Genomic DNA, 19,494 nt, shown 5'->3' on the forward strand with positions numbered 1-19,494 from the left:
GTTAATAAAAAAAAGAAAAAAAAAGAAAAAATGTATGTAATGCCATCTAGTGTCTAAAGGGGCAAGGACAAGCATCTGACCCATAACTACACTACAAGGATGACCCTGCACCCAGTTTTCCCCATATCACCAACACAGTGATAGACCATAACTCACTGTTTCACAGGGGCAGGCTTGCCTTTCTCGTCCTCTCGCCTCAAGTACTTTACCAAAATGTCTCCATGCTGTTCAACGATGGGGAACATCTAAAAAAATGGAAAGCATCCACAGTTAGGATGAGGACTCCAGTCACACAGGATGCAATTAAAAGAATTGCACTCACCTCTTTGAGTTTTCCACTGGTGAACGTGGGGGAGAGAAAGGCTCTATACCTCTTCCACTCCTCAACCTTAGAGAAAGTGATGGCTTTGCTCATAATCCCCAATGGACCAAGATCCTAGAGTCAAAAGAAAAAACTGCCTGTGAGAAATCAGTTGCATGCTCAGCTGCCTCTTATGGTTCCAACTTTATAGTCTAGGATCCTTTAAAATGTAAATATCTCTGTGGTTGGAAAACTATGTTCGATGGTCAGAGAGAAGATGAGAACTGGACTTAGTAGATCTACAGAGCTGTGAAGATGGTATTTTGCTTGGAGACAAATAAAAGTTAACGTTGCATCAAACAAGTTGTCCACATCTTTATGACCTATGTTTACATGAGCAATGTGAAAAGTATGTCTTCTTATACTGTGTGTCTGTCTGTCTGTCTATGTGTCTGTATGTGTCTGCCTCTGTGTGGGTCTCTCCCCCCCCTCTCTCCACATGAACGTTTTTGCACATAACCATGTGTTGTGCTCGTGTGAAAACAGAGGGGTCAGTATAACTTTATATGGCATTTTTGAGTCAATGTCTCTATGTGAGTCTAGAAGATTCTGGTTTGGGTAGAATTGCTACCAAACAAGGCCCTGTGAGCTTCCATTTTCCACATGTATCTCTAGAGTCCACACATGAATGCTGCTCTGCTCAGGTTTTTTGTGGACACTGAGGATCTAAACTCGGTTCCTTTACCCACTGTTCAAGCCATCTTCCTAGTCCTAGGTCCCTTAAAATATATGATATTTGCATGTTAAGGATTATTTTACTCTTATATGGGTTTGGCCAAATGTTTCTTGTGTTATAATGTTGATTTTCATCCCTGAAACTGCTTGCAGGAATGTCTGCATATAAGACACTGAGGGACCTTGGAATTGGCTCCAATTGGTAAATAAAGATGCCAGGAGCCAATAGCTGGGAAGGACATACAGAGGTGGGACTTTTAGGATTCATGAGCTTGGGAGAGAGAGGAGGAAGAAGCAGAATCACCATGAGAGGAACATAGGAAAGACCAGCCATTTAAGAATTTAGATAAATGGGAACTGGAAAATATCATCCTGAGTGAGCTAACCCAATCACAGAAAAACACACATGGTATGCACTCATTGATAAGTGGCTATTAGCCCAAATGCTTGAATTACCCTAGATGCACAGAACACATGAAACTCAAGAAGGATGACCAAAATGCGAATGCTTCACTCCTTTAAAAGAGGAAAAAGAATACCCTTAGCAGGAAATAGGGAGGCAAAGTTTATAACAGAGGCAGAAGAAACACTCATTCAGAGCCTGCCCCACATGTGGCCCATACATATACTGCCACCAAACTAGATAAGATGGATGAAGCAAAGAAGTGCAGGCTGACACCAGCCGGATATAAATGGCTCCTGAGAGACACACCCAGAATATAGCTAATACATAGGTGAATGCCAGCAGCAAACCACTGAACTGAGAACGGGACCACCATGGAAGGAATGAGAGAATGGACTGGAAGAGCTTGAAGGGGCTTGAGACTCCATAAGAACAACAATGCAAAGCAACCAGAGCTTCCAGGGACTAAGCCACTACCTAAAGACTATACATGGACTGACCCTGGACTCTGACCCCATAGGTAGCAATGAATAGCCTAGTAAGAGCACCAGTAAAAAGGGAAGCCCTTGGTTCTGCCATGACTGAATCCACAGTGAACGTGATTGTTGGGGGAAGGGTGGAAATGGAGGGAGGATGGGGAGGGAAGGCCATATAGAAGGGGAGGGGGAGGGATTATGGGGATGGTGACCCAGAAACCGGGAAGGGGAATAGCAAAGGAAATGTAAATGAGAAAAACTCAAGTTAATATAGTTAAAAGAAAATGACTCAGGCAGCTGTATTGCAGCTTCAGGGTCCCACAGATCGCATTTCTCCACACTCTGTATGTTCACCACCCCAATTCTAAGCAGACTTTAAGTTGTGTTTAGAGCAGAAAAAGGGACATTCAGTACCCCCTAATATCCATTACACTACAAAGCAGCTTGCTCTTGGGTGCATTCCAATAAAATCAAATGTGCTTTAAAAAAAAAAAGTAGAGATTTAAAAATTAAATACTGAAGTAAAAGTTAATCATTAAATCTTTAAAATAAAATGTTAATGTTAAATATTTTAAAGTAAAAATGATAAATAATAAATCCTTAAAATAGGATTTTAAATTTAAGCATTACTCTGTGCAGGTGCTCCTTGTGGACACCTTTTGATCCCAGCACACAGAAGTCAGAGGCAGGTAGATCTCTGTAAGATGGAGGTCAGTCTGATCTATAATGTCAGTCCACAAAAACCAGAGCTACACTGAGAAACCCTAACTTGAAAATGAAACAAAAATTTCATTAAATCTTAAGGTTTTAATCTTAAGAATTATAGAATATGTCAACATCTGGTGTTGAGATGCAGCTCACTTTTAGTATGCCTGCCTAGAGTGCACCAGAACCTGGTTTTGATACATTGAGATGAAAACGCAAAATTTAACTCGGGCAGCTGTATCTACTTCTCGAAGACTCAGGTATTCTGGAAGACAGGTCAGGAATAGCATGGGAGCCAGGAAGCAGAGGGGAGAGCTGCACAGGATATCTTCAGTACTCCTGAATTCACTGCAACTGGGATCACCTCATATGCCCTGTTCATTACTGTCCACATTCCAGCCAAAAGTGTAAGGTCCTGACCCTGCCTTCGGATTTGCACACAGCTAGTTCCTAGGGGGTGGGGGTGGGGAAGCAAAATGGCCCAAAGAGCCATTTAATGATGCCAGTTCAGTCCCTGGGATCTATGTGTTGGAAAAAGAGAAGTGACTGTGACAAACTGTGATCTGATACACACTTTTACCAAAACCCTTGGCATGGCCTCAGGGATGGCTGAGCAGATAAAGGCACCGGTACCAAGCCTGATGACCTGAGTTCAGTCCTTGGTAAGTAGAGAACTAACTTCCACTAGTTATCCTCTGACCTATAAATATATGCACCAGAACACATGTCCCCATTTCCAGGAAAAAATTGATTTAGAATAAAACAAAAACAACAAAGTATATACAGAGAGTCTTTTAATTCTAGGCATGAAAGATTTATCAAGCACTTAAGTGGGCCATCAACTCTAGTCTTCTGCTTTCACATGACATACTAAGTCAACAATGATGTGAAGGAATGTGGGCTTCTATAAGGAAATGTGCCAGTGTGGCAAGGAAATGGAACAAGACATTTGCTAGAGCTGATCAGAGGGACCTAAATTAATGCATTGCATGTCAGGGAAAGGAAGTTTCAGAGCAGAAAACAAATAAGAAGGGGACACTGGATAAAACCGGAGGCATGGGCAAATAGCCAGGGGCCACACATACTCAGACAATGGAGGAGGGGGAGACTGTGTGAAGGGCATGGGAGTGTTAGTGACCAAGTTATGAAGTGAAAAAAATAAACAATGGAAGAAAGAAAGAACTCAAGTCCATGGAACATGAAACCGATCAAAAGCCACAGTGTACAATATCAATTAGACTTTTGAACCCTGGCACTTAATGACAGGCAGTATCACCTTTACACACAGAGGTGCATGGCTTCAATACATTGTCCCTGCACAAGTGGAGTGCCTTCTCTCAAAGACAGTCAACTAAACGGAATGTTCCAGAATACTCACCCCCATCTACATCCAGTTCCTGTTGGCCTGCACTTCTTTGCTTCATCCATCTTATCTAGTTTGGTGGCTGTATATGTATGGGCCACATGTGGGGCAGGTTCTGAATGGGTGTTCCTTCTGCCTCTGTTTTAATCTTTGTTTTTAATCTTTTTTTATTCCCTGCCAAGGGTATTCTTGTTCCCCTTTTAAAGAAGGAGTGAAGTATTCACATTTTGATCATTCTTCTTGAGTTTCATGTATTCTGTACATCTAGGGTAATTCAAGCATTTGGGCTAAATAGCCACTTATCAATGAGTGCATACCATGTGTGTTTTTCTGTGATTGGGTTAGCTCACTCAGGATGATATTTTCCAGCTCCATCCATTTACCTATGAATTTCATAAAGTCACTGTTTTTGATAGCTGAGTAATATTCCATTGTGTAGATGTAACACATTTTCTGAATCCATTCCTCTGTTGAAGGGCATCTGGGTTCTTTCCAGCTTCTGGCTATTATAAATAAGGCTGCTATGAACATCATAGCTGCTTTTTAATCCTAGTTCCATTGGATCCATTTTCTGGCCTCAATACACAAGGTAAACACAAACAGACACACACACACACACACACACACACACACACACACACACACATAGAGAGAGAGACACACACACACACACGAAGGCAAACACACACTAAGAGACACACACACAGAAAGACTTTAAAAATATAAAAAGTTGTGGCTTCTTAGAAGTCTGAAAATAAATATGATAGTTTATATTTATTTGTGTATGGAAATATTTAACTATTAGATTTCATCAATGTAACAAAAATATTCTCTAAAATATGAAGAAAACACTATCTCTTTTGTTAAATTTCTTGAGAATATTATACATGTGTACTGTGAATACATCATTTCCACCATTCTCTGTCCCCTCTCCAACTTCTACTCTTACTCTACCCCCTCTGAACTACATGTAGGTACACACACACACACACACACACACACACACACACACACTTCATATTCATACATATACCAAGTCCATTTAATGCTTCATGTGTGTACATCAGTTTAGGGATAACCACTTGCAAGTGTGTCTACTCAAAGCCCTCTAGGTATGTGCATGCAGAGTCACTCTAAATGTAGCAAAACACAAAGACATAAAGTAGTTTAAAACATTTAAAGCTCAGGGATTGGCAGAAAATTCAATTTCTTGTAAATCAATTTGTTGTCTATGGCATGAGTTTTGTAGATGACAGCACTTTCTCACAAGGTCAAACAAACAAGTCAACTGTTTGACAATTTCAACATTAGCACATGCAACTTTGCTCTCTGGACCTCTCCCACCCTAAAGCACACTATTTTACAAGATAGTCCCTCACTTGACCTTTTTGCTCATGACACTTTTCTTCCTTTCACAAAAACCCACTTGGAATCCTGGAGTAATCAGGAAGCAAAATTTGAAAATAACTGAAGAAAATAAATACTTGTTTGACCTTCCCATTGAACTCAACAATGTCAGGGGTAGCAAAGGGAGGGAAAATGAGTGTTTACAAGGTTCATTTGCCAGGATCAAGTGACTTGATGTGTTGGAACTTTAGAATAATGAGACAAGGAATTCCTTTATCACAGAACAAATCTACTGCTAAAAGTCAATAAGCACCAATCATTTTGTGCATATTTTTAATTGCATTTCTTGCTGTCATGGTTATTCCTTGTTGTCAACTTAACTATATCTGGAATGAACTATAATCCAGAATTGGAAGGCTCACCTTTGATCTTGACCTCGAGGCTGGGTGATACAAGTTTCTGACCTGGATCTTGGTATGGAGATCTTGATGCAAAGTGGCTATGAATCCCAGGAGCTTAAGGCAAAGAGAACTCTATGTTTAAAGTCACCCAGGACAAAGCAAGCCCCAGATTCAGGTGTGGTGGGACATACCTTTAATCTGGGACACACCTTCTTGCTACCCCTGACATTGTTGAGTTCAATGGGAAGGTCAAACAAGTATTTATTTTCAGCATAAGGACATTGGAAGCGGAAAGAGTCTCTCTTTTTTGCCTGCCTGCCTGCCTAGTGGGACAGAGCCACTGCTAGATCTTTGGACTTCCATTCACAGCTGCTGCTGATCATTGTTGGGGAGTTGGACTACAGACTGTAAGTCATCAATCAATTCTCTTACTACATAAAGATTACCCATACGTTCTGTGACTCTAGAGAACCCTGACTAAGACAAATTGGTACCAGAAGTGGTTCTAGAGGAGCAGACGTGTAAGGATGAATCTTTTAAGAATCTGGAGTTAGTTTAATAATTCACCAGCATCTTCATCTACTGAAACCTCACCAGATGCTCTCTCTCCTGGAAGCTCAGAGAACATTGAAGAGCCATGGTTGAAACTATATTTCAAAGTTAAAGAAGCTAGTGCTTTTGATTTTCTTCATGAATTAGTTGATTCAGTGTACAAAACTTTCCATAAGTTGGGAAGAAAATTTTAAAAAAGTAATTTTTTTGTCTTGTTTCTCTTAGTATCACTGGAAAAATTGATGAAGGGAAAGAATGAGCTGTCTGATAAAATCGAACGACTCCTGAAGCATGTAAACAATCTAAGCGATTCTAAGTGTGCCCTTGGAGAGAATCTTCTCTCCAGCAGCCATAGAACTTGAGTTGCAGAAAATCCAACTGAAGTCCTCATTGTAAGGTTGGCTGAATTGCACCGAAAATTCAAGTCTCAGCCTCAGAGGGAGTCAGCAGTTAAAGTAAAGGCATTAATTGGCAAAGAATGGGATCCTATAACTTGGGATGAGGATGTGTGGGAGGATTGTATTGAAGTTGAGAATTTTAAACCTTCAGATTCTCAATAGTTTACCCCACCTGAGGAAGTATTACCTTCAGCCCCACCCATTGAAATATTGCCTCTTTCACATGAAAAAAATTAATCCCTCAGAGTCTGATAAACCAGCAGTGACTTTCAATGGAGCCAGACAAGACAATATTGATGTTTTTCAAGACCCACCAATAGTCTTTTCTAGACCCATAACCAGACTCAAGGAAAAACAGGCCCCTAGAGGAGAGGTAGAAAGTTGTAGTCCATGAGGAAATGTGCTACACTACTAAGGGGCTTAATGAGTTTGTTAATTCATTCCAGCAGAAGTCTGGGGAATATGTATGGGAATGGATTTTAAGGGTGTGGGATAATGGTGGAAGGAGCATAAAACTAGATCAGGCTGAGTTTATTGACATGGGCCCTCTGAGTGGAGATTCTAGGTTTAATATGGAAGCTTGTGCAGTTAAAAAAATGTGTCAGACAGCAAATGCTGGTGAGGATGTAGAGAAAGAGGAACACTCCTCCATTGTTGGTGGGATTGCAGCCTGGTACAACCATTCTGGAAATCAGTCTGGATGTTCCTCAGAAACTTGGACATTGAACTACCTGAGGACCCAGCTATACCTCTCTTGGGCATATACCCAAAAGATGCCCCAACATATAACAAAGACACATGCTCCACTATGTTCATAGCAGCCTTATTTATAATAGCCAGAAGCTGGAAAGAACCCAGATGCCCTTCAACAGAGGAATGGATACAGATAATGTGGTACATCTACCCAATGGAATATTATTCAGCTATCAAAACAACGACTTTATGAAATTCATAGGCAAATGAATGGAACTGGAAAATATCATCCTGTGTGAGGCAACCCAATCACAGAAAAACACACATGTTATGCACTCATTGATAAGTGGCTATTAGCCCAAATGCTTGAATTACCCTAGAAGCACAGAACACGTGGAACTCAAGACGGACGATCAAAATGTGAATGCTTCACTCTTCTTTAAAAGGGGAACAAGAATACCCTTGGCAGGGAATATGGAGGCAAAGATTAAAACAGAGGCAGAAGGAACACCCATTCAGAGCCTGCCCCACATGTGGCCCATACAATTAGCCACCCAATTAGACAAGATGGATGAAGCAAAGAAGTTCAGGCCGACAGGAACCGGATGTAGATCTCTCCTGAGAGACACACCCAGAATACAGCAAATACATAGGTGAATGCAGCAGCAAACCACTGAACTGAGAATGGGACCCCTGTTGAAGGAATCAGAGAAAGGACTGGAAGAGCTTGAAGGAGCTCGAGACCCCATATGAACAACAATGCCAAGCAACCAAAGCTTCCAGGGACTAAGCCACTACCCAAAGACTATACATTGACTGACACTGGGCTCCAACCTCATAGGTAGTAATGAATAGCCTAGTAAGAGCACCAGTGGAAGGGGAAGCCCTTGGTCCTGCCAAGACTGAACCCCCAGTGAACGTGATTGTTGGGGGGAGGGTGGTAATGGGGGGGAGGATTTGGAGGGGAACACCCATATAGAAATGGAGGGGGAAGTGTTAGGGGGATGTTGGCCTGAAAACAGGGAAGGGGAATAACAACCAAAATGTAAATAAGAAGTACTCACGTTAATAAAAATTAAAAAAAAGGTGTCAGAAGTTTGTTTGAATGGTTGGCTGAAGAATTTATCAAACGATGGCCTACTGAAAAAGGAATTGGAGGTGCCTGACATTCCTTGGCTTAGTGTTGATTAAGGAATTTTAAGGCTCAGGAAAATCGCAATGCTAGAGTAGGTATGTTGTGTAAAACACACTCATCCACAAATGGGAAGACCCAAAAGATATGCGCTTCACGAACTCTATAATACACAAACTGGTAAGAGGGGCACCAACACATTTGAAGGGTTTCATTCTTACCCTTTTCTTTGGGCCAGACCTTAAGGTTGGAGATGCTACTGCTCAATTAGATGAAATAAATGCCATGGGTTTAATTGAGCACCGAGTTGACAAGGGCCAGGTGGCAGCATTGAATCGCCAGACACAAGGTAGTCGTAGTTATTATAATGGACAGCACAGACAAAATATTTATAATAACATAGCCCATAAAGGACAGCACAGGAGAGGTGAAATTTATAATGGCATGACTCTTTGGGATCTTTGGAACTGGCTAATCAGTCATCGTGTTTCCAGGCATGAAATAGATAGGAAGCCTACTGATTATCTGTTTGATCTGTATAAGCAGAAAAAATTCTCAAACAAATGAAAGGAAGGCTACATTGGATCATGGCAAAAGGCAATCTCAGCCAGTGAGTAAGTTTCTAGACTTGAGCCAGTTTGCAGACCCAGAACTCCTTCAATAAAGAGGTGGCCAGGTTCCCCTGAGCAAGGATCTTGATAAGATACCTAAAAGTTTTGCTGTTAGTCTTTCTCCAGTTCTTCCCCAGAGGGTCCTACAGCATTTTACTAGGGTAAGTGGGGGAAAGGAAATAATCATAGTTTCTGGGGTTCATTGGATAATGGTTCTAAACTGATGCTGGTCCTAGGAGACCCCAAGAAACATTGTGGCCCTCCAGTTAAAGTAGGGGCTTATGGAGGACAGGTGATTAATGGAGTTTTGACTGATGTCCAACTCATAGTAGATCCAGTAGGTCCCCGAACACATCCTGTCATCATTTCCCCAGTTCCAGAATGTATAATTGGGATAGATATACTTAGAGGGTGGCAGAATTCTCACATTGGTTTCCTGGCCTGTGGAGGGAGGGCTATTATGGTTGGACAGGCTAAATGGAAGCCTTTGGAGCGGCCTTTGCCAAAGAAAATAGTGAATCAAAAACAGTATTGTATTCCTGGAGGAACTGCAGAAATTACTGCCACTATCAAGGACTTGAAAGATGCAGGGGTTGTGGTTCCCATCACATCTGCCTTTAAGTCTCTTATCTGGCCAGTGTAGAAGACAGATGAATCATGGAGAATGACAGTTGACTATCAAAGACTAAATCAGTTAGTAACTCCAATTATAGCTGCTTTACCAGATGTAGTTTCATTACTTGAGCAAATTAACACATCTCCTGGTACCTGGTATGCAGCTATTGATCTAGCAAATGCTTTCTTCTCAGTACCTATCCATAAGGATCACAAAAAGCAAGGCCATGCTTTCAGTTGGCAAGGCCAACAGTATACTTTTACAGTTTTACCTCAACGTTATATTAACTCTCCTGCCCTGTGTCATAACTTAGTTAGAAGGGACCTTGATCGTTTGTTTCTTCCACAAAATATGACACTGGTGCACTATATTGATGACATAATGCTGATTGGACCAAGTGAAAAAGATGAAGCAACCACTTTGGACTCATTGGTAACACATATGCATATCAAAAGATGGCAAATAAATCCAACCAAAATTCAAGGACCATCTACATCAGTGAAATTCTTAGGAGTCCAGTGGTGTGGGGCATGCAGAGATATTCCTTCTAAGGCGAAAGATAAGTTATTGCGCCTGGCCACTCCCAACACCAAGAAAAAAGCACAACATTTAATGGGTCTATTTGGATTCTGGAGACAGCACACTCCTCACTTGGGTGTGTTACTCTGGTCCATTTCCTAAGTGCCTCAGAGTGCTGCTAGCTTTGTCTGGAGCCTGGAACAGGAAAAGGCTCTTCATCAGGTTCAGGTTGTTGTGCAGGCTGCGCTACCACTTGGACCATGTGATACAGCTGACCCCATGGTACTCGATGTGTCAGTGGCAGATAGAGATGAAATTTGGAGCCGCTGGCAAGCCCCTGTAGGTGAATCTCAGAAGAAACCTTTAGGAATTTGAAACAAAGGTCTACCATGCTCTGCAGACAATTATTCTCCCTTTGAAAAACAGTTCTTGGGCCTTAGTGGAAACCAAGTTACCATGTGACCTGAACTTCTCATCATGAACTGGGTGTTTTCAAACCCTTCAAGTCATAAAGAAGGATGTGACATGCACAGCAGTAGTCTATTATCAAATGGAAATGGTATATATCTGATTGGGCCTGGGCAGGTCCTAAAGGCACAAGCAAGTTACATGAAGTTGCTCAAATGCCTATGGTCTCTACTCCTGTTACGATATCATCTGCTGCCAAGCACGGACCTATAGCTTCATGGGGTGCTCCTTATGATTGGCTGACTAAAAAAGAGAAGACTGTGGCCTGGTTTGCTGGTGGCTCTGAACATTATGCTGGCAGCACCCAGAAGTGGACAGCTGCAGCTTTACAATCCCTTTCCAGGACAACCCTGAAAGATACAGGTGAAGGAAAATCTTCACAGTGGGCAGAACTTTAGAAAGTACACGTGATATTACAGTTTGTTTGGATGAAGAAATGGCCAGTTGTATGATTGTTCACTGACCCATAGGCTGTAGCCAATGGATTGGCTGGATGGTCATGGACTTGGAAAGATCATGATTGAAAAATTGATGAGATGGAACCTATAACTGATAGTGTCTATAAGGCCACAAACTTGAGATTAGGTACATTATGTGTCCTGAGAAAAATGTACTGCTATTAATCTATTAAATGGAGGTAGCAATAAAAAGATTCTCATGAAACACTGCCATATCCATAGAGTACTGTATCACTCATTAGAACAGCTTCTTCATGCTGCAGTCAACAGTTAACAAGAAAAGCTACTACTTGTCAACATGAAGAGACTTTGGAATGCACAACTCTAAGTAGAATGTCTAGATCACACATCTCTCCTAAAAGCTCAGGGATATATGGAAAACAGAAAGAAGAAAGAATGTAAGAGTCATTGATAGTGGGTGTATTTAAGGAAACAGCATTTCCAGACACAACATGGCTGGTGCACATATGAACTCATAGAGACTGTGACAAAATTCACACAGTCTGTAGAAGCTCCACTGTTGGAGTTACTCTAGGCTTAGGGAAAATATACAAACCCAGTTCCCCATATGCTCATTTTTAAGGACAGTGTTTGGATAGTCTTATTCCTCTTAGGGTGCTGCCTGTCCCAATGGCCATGCTCCTTATGATAGACACATTGGTTCTTTCCTATGTTCTGCTAGTCATGATCCTTGGGTATCCCCTTTCCTCCTTCTTCTGGATCTATCAGTTTTAGGTGTCTTTAACAGCCTTCTGGTTTGGCTGTGGTTGCCAACAGAGCCCTTGCCATGTCTCCAGTCTGATACGTCTGTCCACTAATCTGATTCTCCTCCAAAGTCTATCCAATAAAATTCTCTCTGCATCTATCACTAAGTCAATCACACTCTTTTTTTCCTAACGTTTCAAATATCTTGAAATTTTTATCAATATCTGGGGATGCCTGATTAATAAAAGCTAGAACCACTACAGCCTTTGTTTCTGATAAATTCAGGTTCCATGATGATGTATTGTCAAAATGTCTCCATGACCCTGTCTAAAAAACTGCAGGGATTTCATTTTCTATCTTCCCAATGTCATATAATGTAGCTAAAGTTGTGAGCCATCTTGTGGCCATTTTGAGACCTACCAGCAGAGCCTGATGTTAGACCATGATACTCCTTTTACCTTTAACTGTGTTAAAATCAGAGTCTGTGTGGACTATGGAGGGAAGCAAGCATCAGTAAATACTTGGTTATTGGCGGGCTCCCCTTTAGGGCCAGAAACCAACTCCTGGCTTCTGTCTGCATCCTCTCTCCATCTCCTCTGAGGTTAAAAGAATCTGAAAAAGTTGTTGACAATCATCCCAAGTTGACTGGTGAGGGAACAGGAATGTCTATTAGAGATTGATTAGATCACTGGGGTTATGTGTACAGGAAGGTTCTGACATTTCCAGTTATAAAAGTTGCTGGTGGTGAGGGCAGAATAAAGATAAAGTTGATTCACTTGGTTGTCCACCTTCCTGCTGTGAGGAAGGGCAGAGCAACTGACATTAGCTTAAATGCCATCCCCCATCAGATCCATTTCCCTGCAGCAGGCCCCTCTGTTTCTGCCTGTGATGGGGCTGTCTGATGCTCAGTTGTCAGTAGGGTCTAGTGTTTTGTATGTGGGGTTAAGAAAAGTGTGGTTAGAAAGATAACTGTTGGGAGCAGCCTCGAGATGGCGAAAGCAGCCTTCAAGTTAAAAAGCAATTGTGTTCTAGCCTTATGTTAGAATAATAAGCAATATTCTTCAGGTTAAAAAGCAATTATATTTTAGCCTTATGATAGAACAAGAAGCAATAGCCTTAGGTTAGATCAAAGCAGCACCTGCAGCTCTACATAAATTCAATAGTTAACATAAATCTAGGTGTCAGATCACTGAGTACCGGTGGTCAGGCACTGATGGTCAGGTCACTAAGCAACCCACCCTGCTGTTCCCCCGCTTGGCCGATTTACCCAGCCAATATCCTGGTTATCAAGCCAGGCCCATTCTTTGTGGTCACCCAACCCCTCCCCATATTTTGCTTCTACCAGTATATCTTCAGCCTGAGAAAAATTAAAAATTGTCAGCTTGATCAGACTTCTTGACTTGCTGTCCGTTCTTTGCGTCTCTTGTCCCCCATTCTCTCCTAGGTGGACCCCAGACCCTGGTCGACTGCCCTGCGGGTCGGGGCAACTGGCACCCGAACAGGGACCCCTTGGGGGTCACAGAGGAGAGAGCGCCGCTCATCAGTAAGGACAGGCCTGTCCGCCCTTTTCTGAAGCACCAGAGAGTGACTTTGGATCGCTAGGACGCCACGGAACACCCGCCATGAGACAGTCTGGGAGGAGTTCATAGCGCGGCGCAGATCTTAAGGTTAGTAAGTGATGGGACAAGCATTTTCAAAGCAGTCACTATTTGACAGGACTGAAGCAGTCACTCAAGACACGAGGAATTAGGGTTAAAAAGAAGGATTTAATAAAATTTTTAGATTTGGTAGAAGATATATGTCCCTGGTTTCCCCGGGAAGGGACAATTGATCAAAAAAGGTGGCTCAGAGTTGGAGATTGTTTTAAAGATTATTATGAGGTTCTTGGTCCTACGAAAATTCCAGTCACTGCCTTTAGTTATTGGTCTCTTATTAATGATATCCTTAGAACCACCTCTGAATGGCCAGATCTTCAGCATTTAGTCAAGGAAGGAGAGCGTTCACTGAAGGAAAGCTCGCTGAGGGAGCTTGCTCCTCTCCCCTTACCTGTTGACCCCATCCTGGGAGAGGAGTCGGCCTCTGGCATTAAGTCGTCGCCTTCCCCCCCATCGGTCATTATTGATATGGAGAGTGCCTTTGATCCTATCTCTGCTAGACCTTTCTCCGCTGAAAAGATTATGTCCAATGCTCCACCCAATACACCAGAATGCCAACCTAATAGACAACTTTATCCTTCTCTTCAAGACTTAGGTAAAGGTGGTGTTTCTTCTCCTGAGCAGGAGGTTAAAATAGAGGCAGGAGCTGCTCGTTTTGAGTCACTATAGCACTGGCCACAGATGGTACCAGAGCTGGTACGCGCTCTCCCTTATCTTTTCCCCCTCCGCCTTATGGCCTCCTATATACAGTCCTTGATTCACCCCCTGTCTCAGATGCTTGTCGCCAGCTGACCAACGATGTGACATCCTTGAGACACATGGTAGAGACTAGAAAAGAGCAGGTACAATTGCTTATAGCTCTTCGCGATTTAGAGACAAAATTGACAGAGCTGACACCCTTGCAGAGTCCCCAGCTTAAGGCTACAGGCCAGGGTAAAACTCCAAACAAGAAACATAAAATTTTAGCTTTTCCCCTCTCCCTGAGGAGTGGGACAAAAGTCCCTAGAGACCCCTCCACCCCAGGTACCCTGGAGGAGGAGGAGGATCGAGATACAGATGGTGATTCTGAGGAGGAGACAGAACTTCACCCCGACTCACAGGAGCCAGGAGATACAGCTGCTGGCTCTGGGTCCCGCGCAGCTCGGGCTGCACCGGGTCCTCCACGCTATCATTATCAGCCCCTAGATTTTAAAATATTAGAAAAGCTCAAAACAGCGGTATCAAATTATGGCCCTGTGGCCCCCTTTACACTGGCACTTTTAGAATCCTCTACTGAAGGATGGCTCACACCAAACGAGTTTTCGCAGCTTGCCCGAGCCGGGCTTTCAGGCGGCGACTTTGTGCTTTGGAAATCTGAAATGGCTGAAGCCACAAAAGAAATTGAAACAAAAAATCGTGTACGTCCTGATACCAGGTCATGGACAGCAAAAAAGATTCTTGGTGAGCCACCCTTTAATACTTTAGAGTCTCAAATGCAATTTTCTCCTGGTCTTTTGGCTCAAATTCGTCAGGCATGCCTGGCAGCCTGGAAAAGGTTGCCTCCCAAGTCTGGTTTCTCCTCCACGCTCACTAAGGTACTCCAGGGAGCTGACGAACCATACAGTTCTTTTGTCAGCCGTTTGACCGAGACAGCAGAGCGCTTGTTTGGTGTTCAAGAGCCTGAAAATCCCTTTATTAAACAGCTAGCATTTGAAAATGCTAATTCCACTTGCCAGGATATTCTCAAACACCACCGGTCAAAGCCTTTGGCAGAGTATGTTCGCCTCTGCGCAGGGGCAGGAACAAGCCATGCTATCGGTTTAGCTATTGGAGCTGCTCTTCAAAATGCAGGCTTTAATTCTCAAAAAACCTGCTTTAACTGCAAACAAGTTGGTCATTTCATGCAAGAATGCCCCCACCCTCGTCAAAATAAAAGACCCCCAGCTGAGGGACAAGGGAATGCTTCCCCAATGAGGGCTCTACCTACTACATTGTGCCCCCGCTGCTCTAGAGGTCGACATTGGGCTAACGAATGCCGATCCAAAACTGACAGCCAAGGCCGCCCTCTGCCTCCACGGCAGTCGGGAAACTTCCCACGGGGGCAGCCTCCGGCCCCCTCCTTCAGGACAGGCCCCGGGGCAATAGGGTTTGTCCCTCAGCAAGCCAGCCACACCTCACCCAATCAATCCCACCCCTCACCCAATCAATTGCCCATCTCTGGCGAGCCACAAAGAACAGCTCAGGACTGGACCTCTGTGCCTCCGCCAGTACAATACTAACACCTGAGGAAGGTATCCAGGCTATATCCACGGGCGTTTATGGCCCCTTACCCCTAAATACGCTTGGTTTGATTTTGGGTAGAGCTTCCCTATCCCTGAAAGGACTCCAGATCACACCTGGGGTTATAGACCCCGACCACCAAGGAGAAATACGGGTCCTGGCCAGTGCCACAAGTGGCCCGATACTTATACCTACACAACAAGCCATTGCACAGTTATTGTTACTCACTAAGCTGCCAGTCAGAAATCCACATCATAAAGATGCCAGAGCCCCGGGAGAACAAGGAATATCTGAGGTGTTTTGGGTTCAGAAGATATCTTCTTCTCGGCCTATGCTTACTTTGAGTCTGAATGGAAAAACTTTCCAAGGACTTTTAGACTCGGGAACTGACGCCACAGTTATTTCTGACAGGTTTTGGCCTGCTGCCTGGCCATTAACTGATTCAGCCACTCACTTACAAGGAATTAGACACTCTAAAAATCCACGAGTCAGTGCTCAGACTATTAGATGGACAGATCCAGAAGGAAATTCAGGAACTGTGATTCCCTATGTAATACCTGACTTGCCAATTAACCTCTGGGGGAGAGACATCCTTTCCCAGATGAATGTTATCATGTGTAGCCCTAACGAGGCAGTTACAAAACAGATGTTGGCTCAGGGATTTCTACCTGGACAAGGATTGGGAAAACAGGCACAGGGCATTAAAGAACCATTGGTTATGACACAGAAGCTAGATCAAAGAGGCTTGGGATCTCCGCCTTCACATTTTCCTTAGCGGCCACAGTCATGCCTGCCCCCCAGGCTCATACAGAAATTGTCTCTCATGCAGAGAAGATCTCTTGGAGAGATAATGTCCCTGTCTGGGTTGATCAGTGGCCACTAACTCAAGAAAAACTGACAGCTGCTAGACAGTTAGTGCAGGAACAGTAGCAGCTGGCCACATTGAGCCATCCTCTTCCCCCTGGAATACCCCAATTTTTGTCATTAAGAAAAAAATCTGGCAAATGGAGGCTCTTACAGGATCTTCACGCGGTAAATAAAGTTATGGTACCCATGGGAGCACTACAACCTGGTCTTCCTTCCCCTGCTGCCATTCCTGCTGAGCTTTTTAAAATTATTATCTATTTAAAGGATTGCTTCTTTACCATACCTCTTCACCCAGAAGATTGTCACCATTTTGCATTCAGCATTCCCCAAGTTAATTTCCAGGGTCCTATGGACCGCTTTCATTGGCGTGTCCTTCCTCAGGGCATGGCTAACAGCCCTACTCTGGCTCAAAAATACGTAGCCCAGGTAATCCAGCCCATCAGGAGAGCTTGGCCTCAAATTTATCTTCTTCATTACATGGATGATATATTATTGGGTGGTCCTGATAAGCAACAGGCCTTTTCATGCTTCCAACAACTCCAAGAGGCCCTTAGCTCCTGGGGGCTTAAAATTGCCCCTGAAAAGATTCAAATACGAGACCCATATTTCTATCTGAGATATGAACTTGAGTTCGAACAGATCCGTACCCCCAAAGTTGAACTCCAGCTTTCATCCCTTAAAACTCTACATGATTTTCAACAATTACTTGGAAACCTTCAATTTATCCGCCCCTATTTAAAGATTCCCCCTGAGGCTTTAGTCCCTCTTAATGAACTTCTTTCAGGAGATTCTCATCCCTTGTCCCCCCGAGTCCTCACACCCCAGGCCACCTTGGCACTACAACAGATAGGTCAGGCTATCTCCTCTCAGGTCTCATTCCAGATACATTATGCTTCCCCCCTATATTTTATTGTCTGTGCTACTACACATACCCCAGTGGGAGTCTTTTGGCAACAACCCCGGGCTCCAAAAGAAAAAGGACGCCCTCTATTTTGGGTATATCTTCCCTCCAATCCAAACAAGGTTTTGGCCACCTATTACTCCCTATCTGCTGCCTTAATTAGAAAAGGAAGAAAAATGTCTAGACAATATTTTGGAAAAGATGCTGACATTATTATTGTTCCCTATACTTCAGTGCAAGTTGATTGGCTATTTCAGTCTAATGACGATTGGGCCATAGCTTGCGCCTCCTTTGCAGGAATTATAGATAATCATTACCCAAATGACCCCCTTATACAATTCATAAAAATACATTCCTTGACCTTTCCTAAAGTTACCTCCAAGACCCCGTTACATGAAGGTGCCTTGGTATTTACAGATGGCTCCTCAACTGGCAAAGCTGCCTATGTTATACAGGAATAAGTCACCACAATACAGTCCCCATACTCCTCTGCCCAGCTTGTTGAGTTGTTTGCCATACTTCAGGTCTTTAAAAAATTAGCAACAACCCCATTTAATCTATATACTGATAGTGCCTATGTGGCTTACTCTATTCCAGTATTAGAAACAGTCCCATATATTAAGCCTGCTTCTACGGCTTTCAAGTTGTTTGTAGAAATTCAATCCCTTATTATTAAGAGAACAGAGCCATTTTTCGTGGGACACTTAAGGGCCCACTCTGGTCTAGGTGGCCCTCTGTCAAAAGGGAACACCTTGGCTGATGAGGCCACTCGTGCTATATTCCCTGCCCTTATAGACCCCATAGATCAGGCAAGGCGGGCTCATGCACTACACCATCTAAATGCCTCCACCTTGCGTCAGATGTTTAAGATCTCCAGAGATCAAACAAGAGAAATAGTTAAATCCTGTGGAGGATGCGCCACATTATTGCCAGTTCCCCACTTAGGAGTCAACCCCCGGGGACTGGTCCCCAACGAACGATGGCAAATGGATGTCACCCACCTTCCCTCCTTTGGAAGGCTAAAATACCTTCATGTCACCATAGATACTTATAGTGGGTTCATTCATGCGTCTCCCCTTTCAGGAGAAGCGTCGTGTGATGTGATCACCCACACTTTACAGTGTATGGCTACCATGGGAAAGCCACAGATTATCAAAACTGACAATGGTCCTGGATACACGGGGGCTAAATTTAACAATTTTGTGCCCAGTTTGGTATTAAACATATTACAGGTATTCCATATAATCCTCAGGGCCAGGGCATAGTAGAACGGGCCCATCAAACCTTAAAGAACATGCTTCAACGTCTAACAACAGTCACAGATGCTTATTCTCCTCTGACACCTCAAATTAGGCTCAATCATGCCCTTTTCGTACTTAATTTCCTATCTCTTGATATTGAGGGCAGGTCAGCTGCTGACCGTTTGTGGCACCCTAAGTCACAAGATTCCCATGCGTTAGTACGATGGAAAAATCCCCTCACGGGACACTGGAAAGGACCGGACCCCATCCTCATTTGGGGACGAGGATCTGTTTGTATATATGACAAAGAGAATGCTGGCCCAAGGTGGTTGCCAGAAAGACTCATAAGAACTGTTAACCCACCAATGTCCAGAATGGAGCTGTCGTCTCCTCCTGAGACTTATCCCTTTTCTCTTCCAGATGCTGCTTCAGAAAAAGATCCTTTTGATCCTGCTACTGACAGAGGTGATCTCCATCCCTCGTCGCCAACAGCCCAAGTACTCTAACAATAGACATATGCCTTGGAACTACACCTGGATAGTTCTTACAGAAAGACAAGATGTGGCTTGGTCAATTTCACAAATCTCTACTGCTATCTGGTGGCCTACTTCACTCCACCCAGACCTCTGTAAATTAGCCCTCGGGGCTGGGGCCCCTTGGGGCCTTGAACATCAGCTTGAGTTACAAG

At 43.4% G+C, this 19,494-nt stretch overlaps 2 protein-coding genes across 2 annotated transcripts in view; one reads left to right on the forward strand and one right to left on the reverse strand.

The window, feature by feature from the left end:
- Nucleotides 1-19,494, reverse strand: part of Hint1l2 (histidine triad nucleotide binding protein 1 like 2) — an 865,401-nt gene that overhangs the window by 360,357 nt on the left and 485,550 nt on the right. The gene's annotated exons all lie outside the window — the stretch shown is intronic.
- LOC134481320 (endogenous retrovirus group K member 8 Gag polyprotein-like) lies at nucleotides 7,221-15,796 on the forward strand. Its single transcript, XM_063271906.1, has 5 exons — nucleotides 7,221-7,299; nucleotides 8,745-8,855; nucleotides 13,328-13,426; nucleotides 13,852-14,133; nucleotides 14,289-15,796. The coding sequence occupies exons 1-5, from the start codon at nucleotides 7,221-7,223 to the stop codon at nucleotides 15,794-15,796; spliced, it is 2,079 nt and encodes a 692-aa protein (XP_063127976.1).

Source organism: Rattus norvegicus, chromosome 12 (assembly GCF_036323735.1).
Source record: "Rattus norvegicus strain BN/NHsdMcwi chromosome 12, GRCr8, whole genome shotgun sequence".
Lineage (NCBI taxonomy): Eukaryota > Metazoa > Chordata > Mammalia > Rodentia > Muridae > Rattus > Rattus norvegicus.

Excerpts from the sequence above, each read along its gene's own strand:
- LOC134481320 (XM_063271906.1), top strand. The coding sequence starts at position 7,221 with ATGGGCCCTCTGAGTGGAGATTCTAGGTTTAATATGGAAGCTTGTGCA. Across the intron at positions 7,300-8,744 it reads GTGTCAGACAGCAAATGCTG|ACCTTAAGGTTGGAGATGCT; the intron begins GTGAGGATGTAG and ends TCTTTGGGCCAG. Across the intron at positions 14,134-14,288 it reads TCCTTCTCTTCAAGACTTAG|TCCTTGATTCACCCCCTGTC; the intron begins GTAAAGGTGGTG and ends TCCTATATACAG.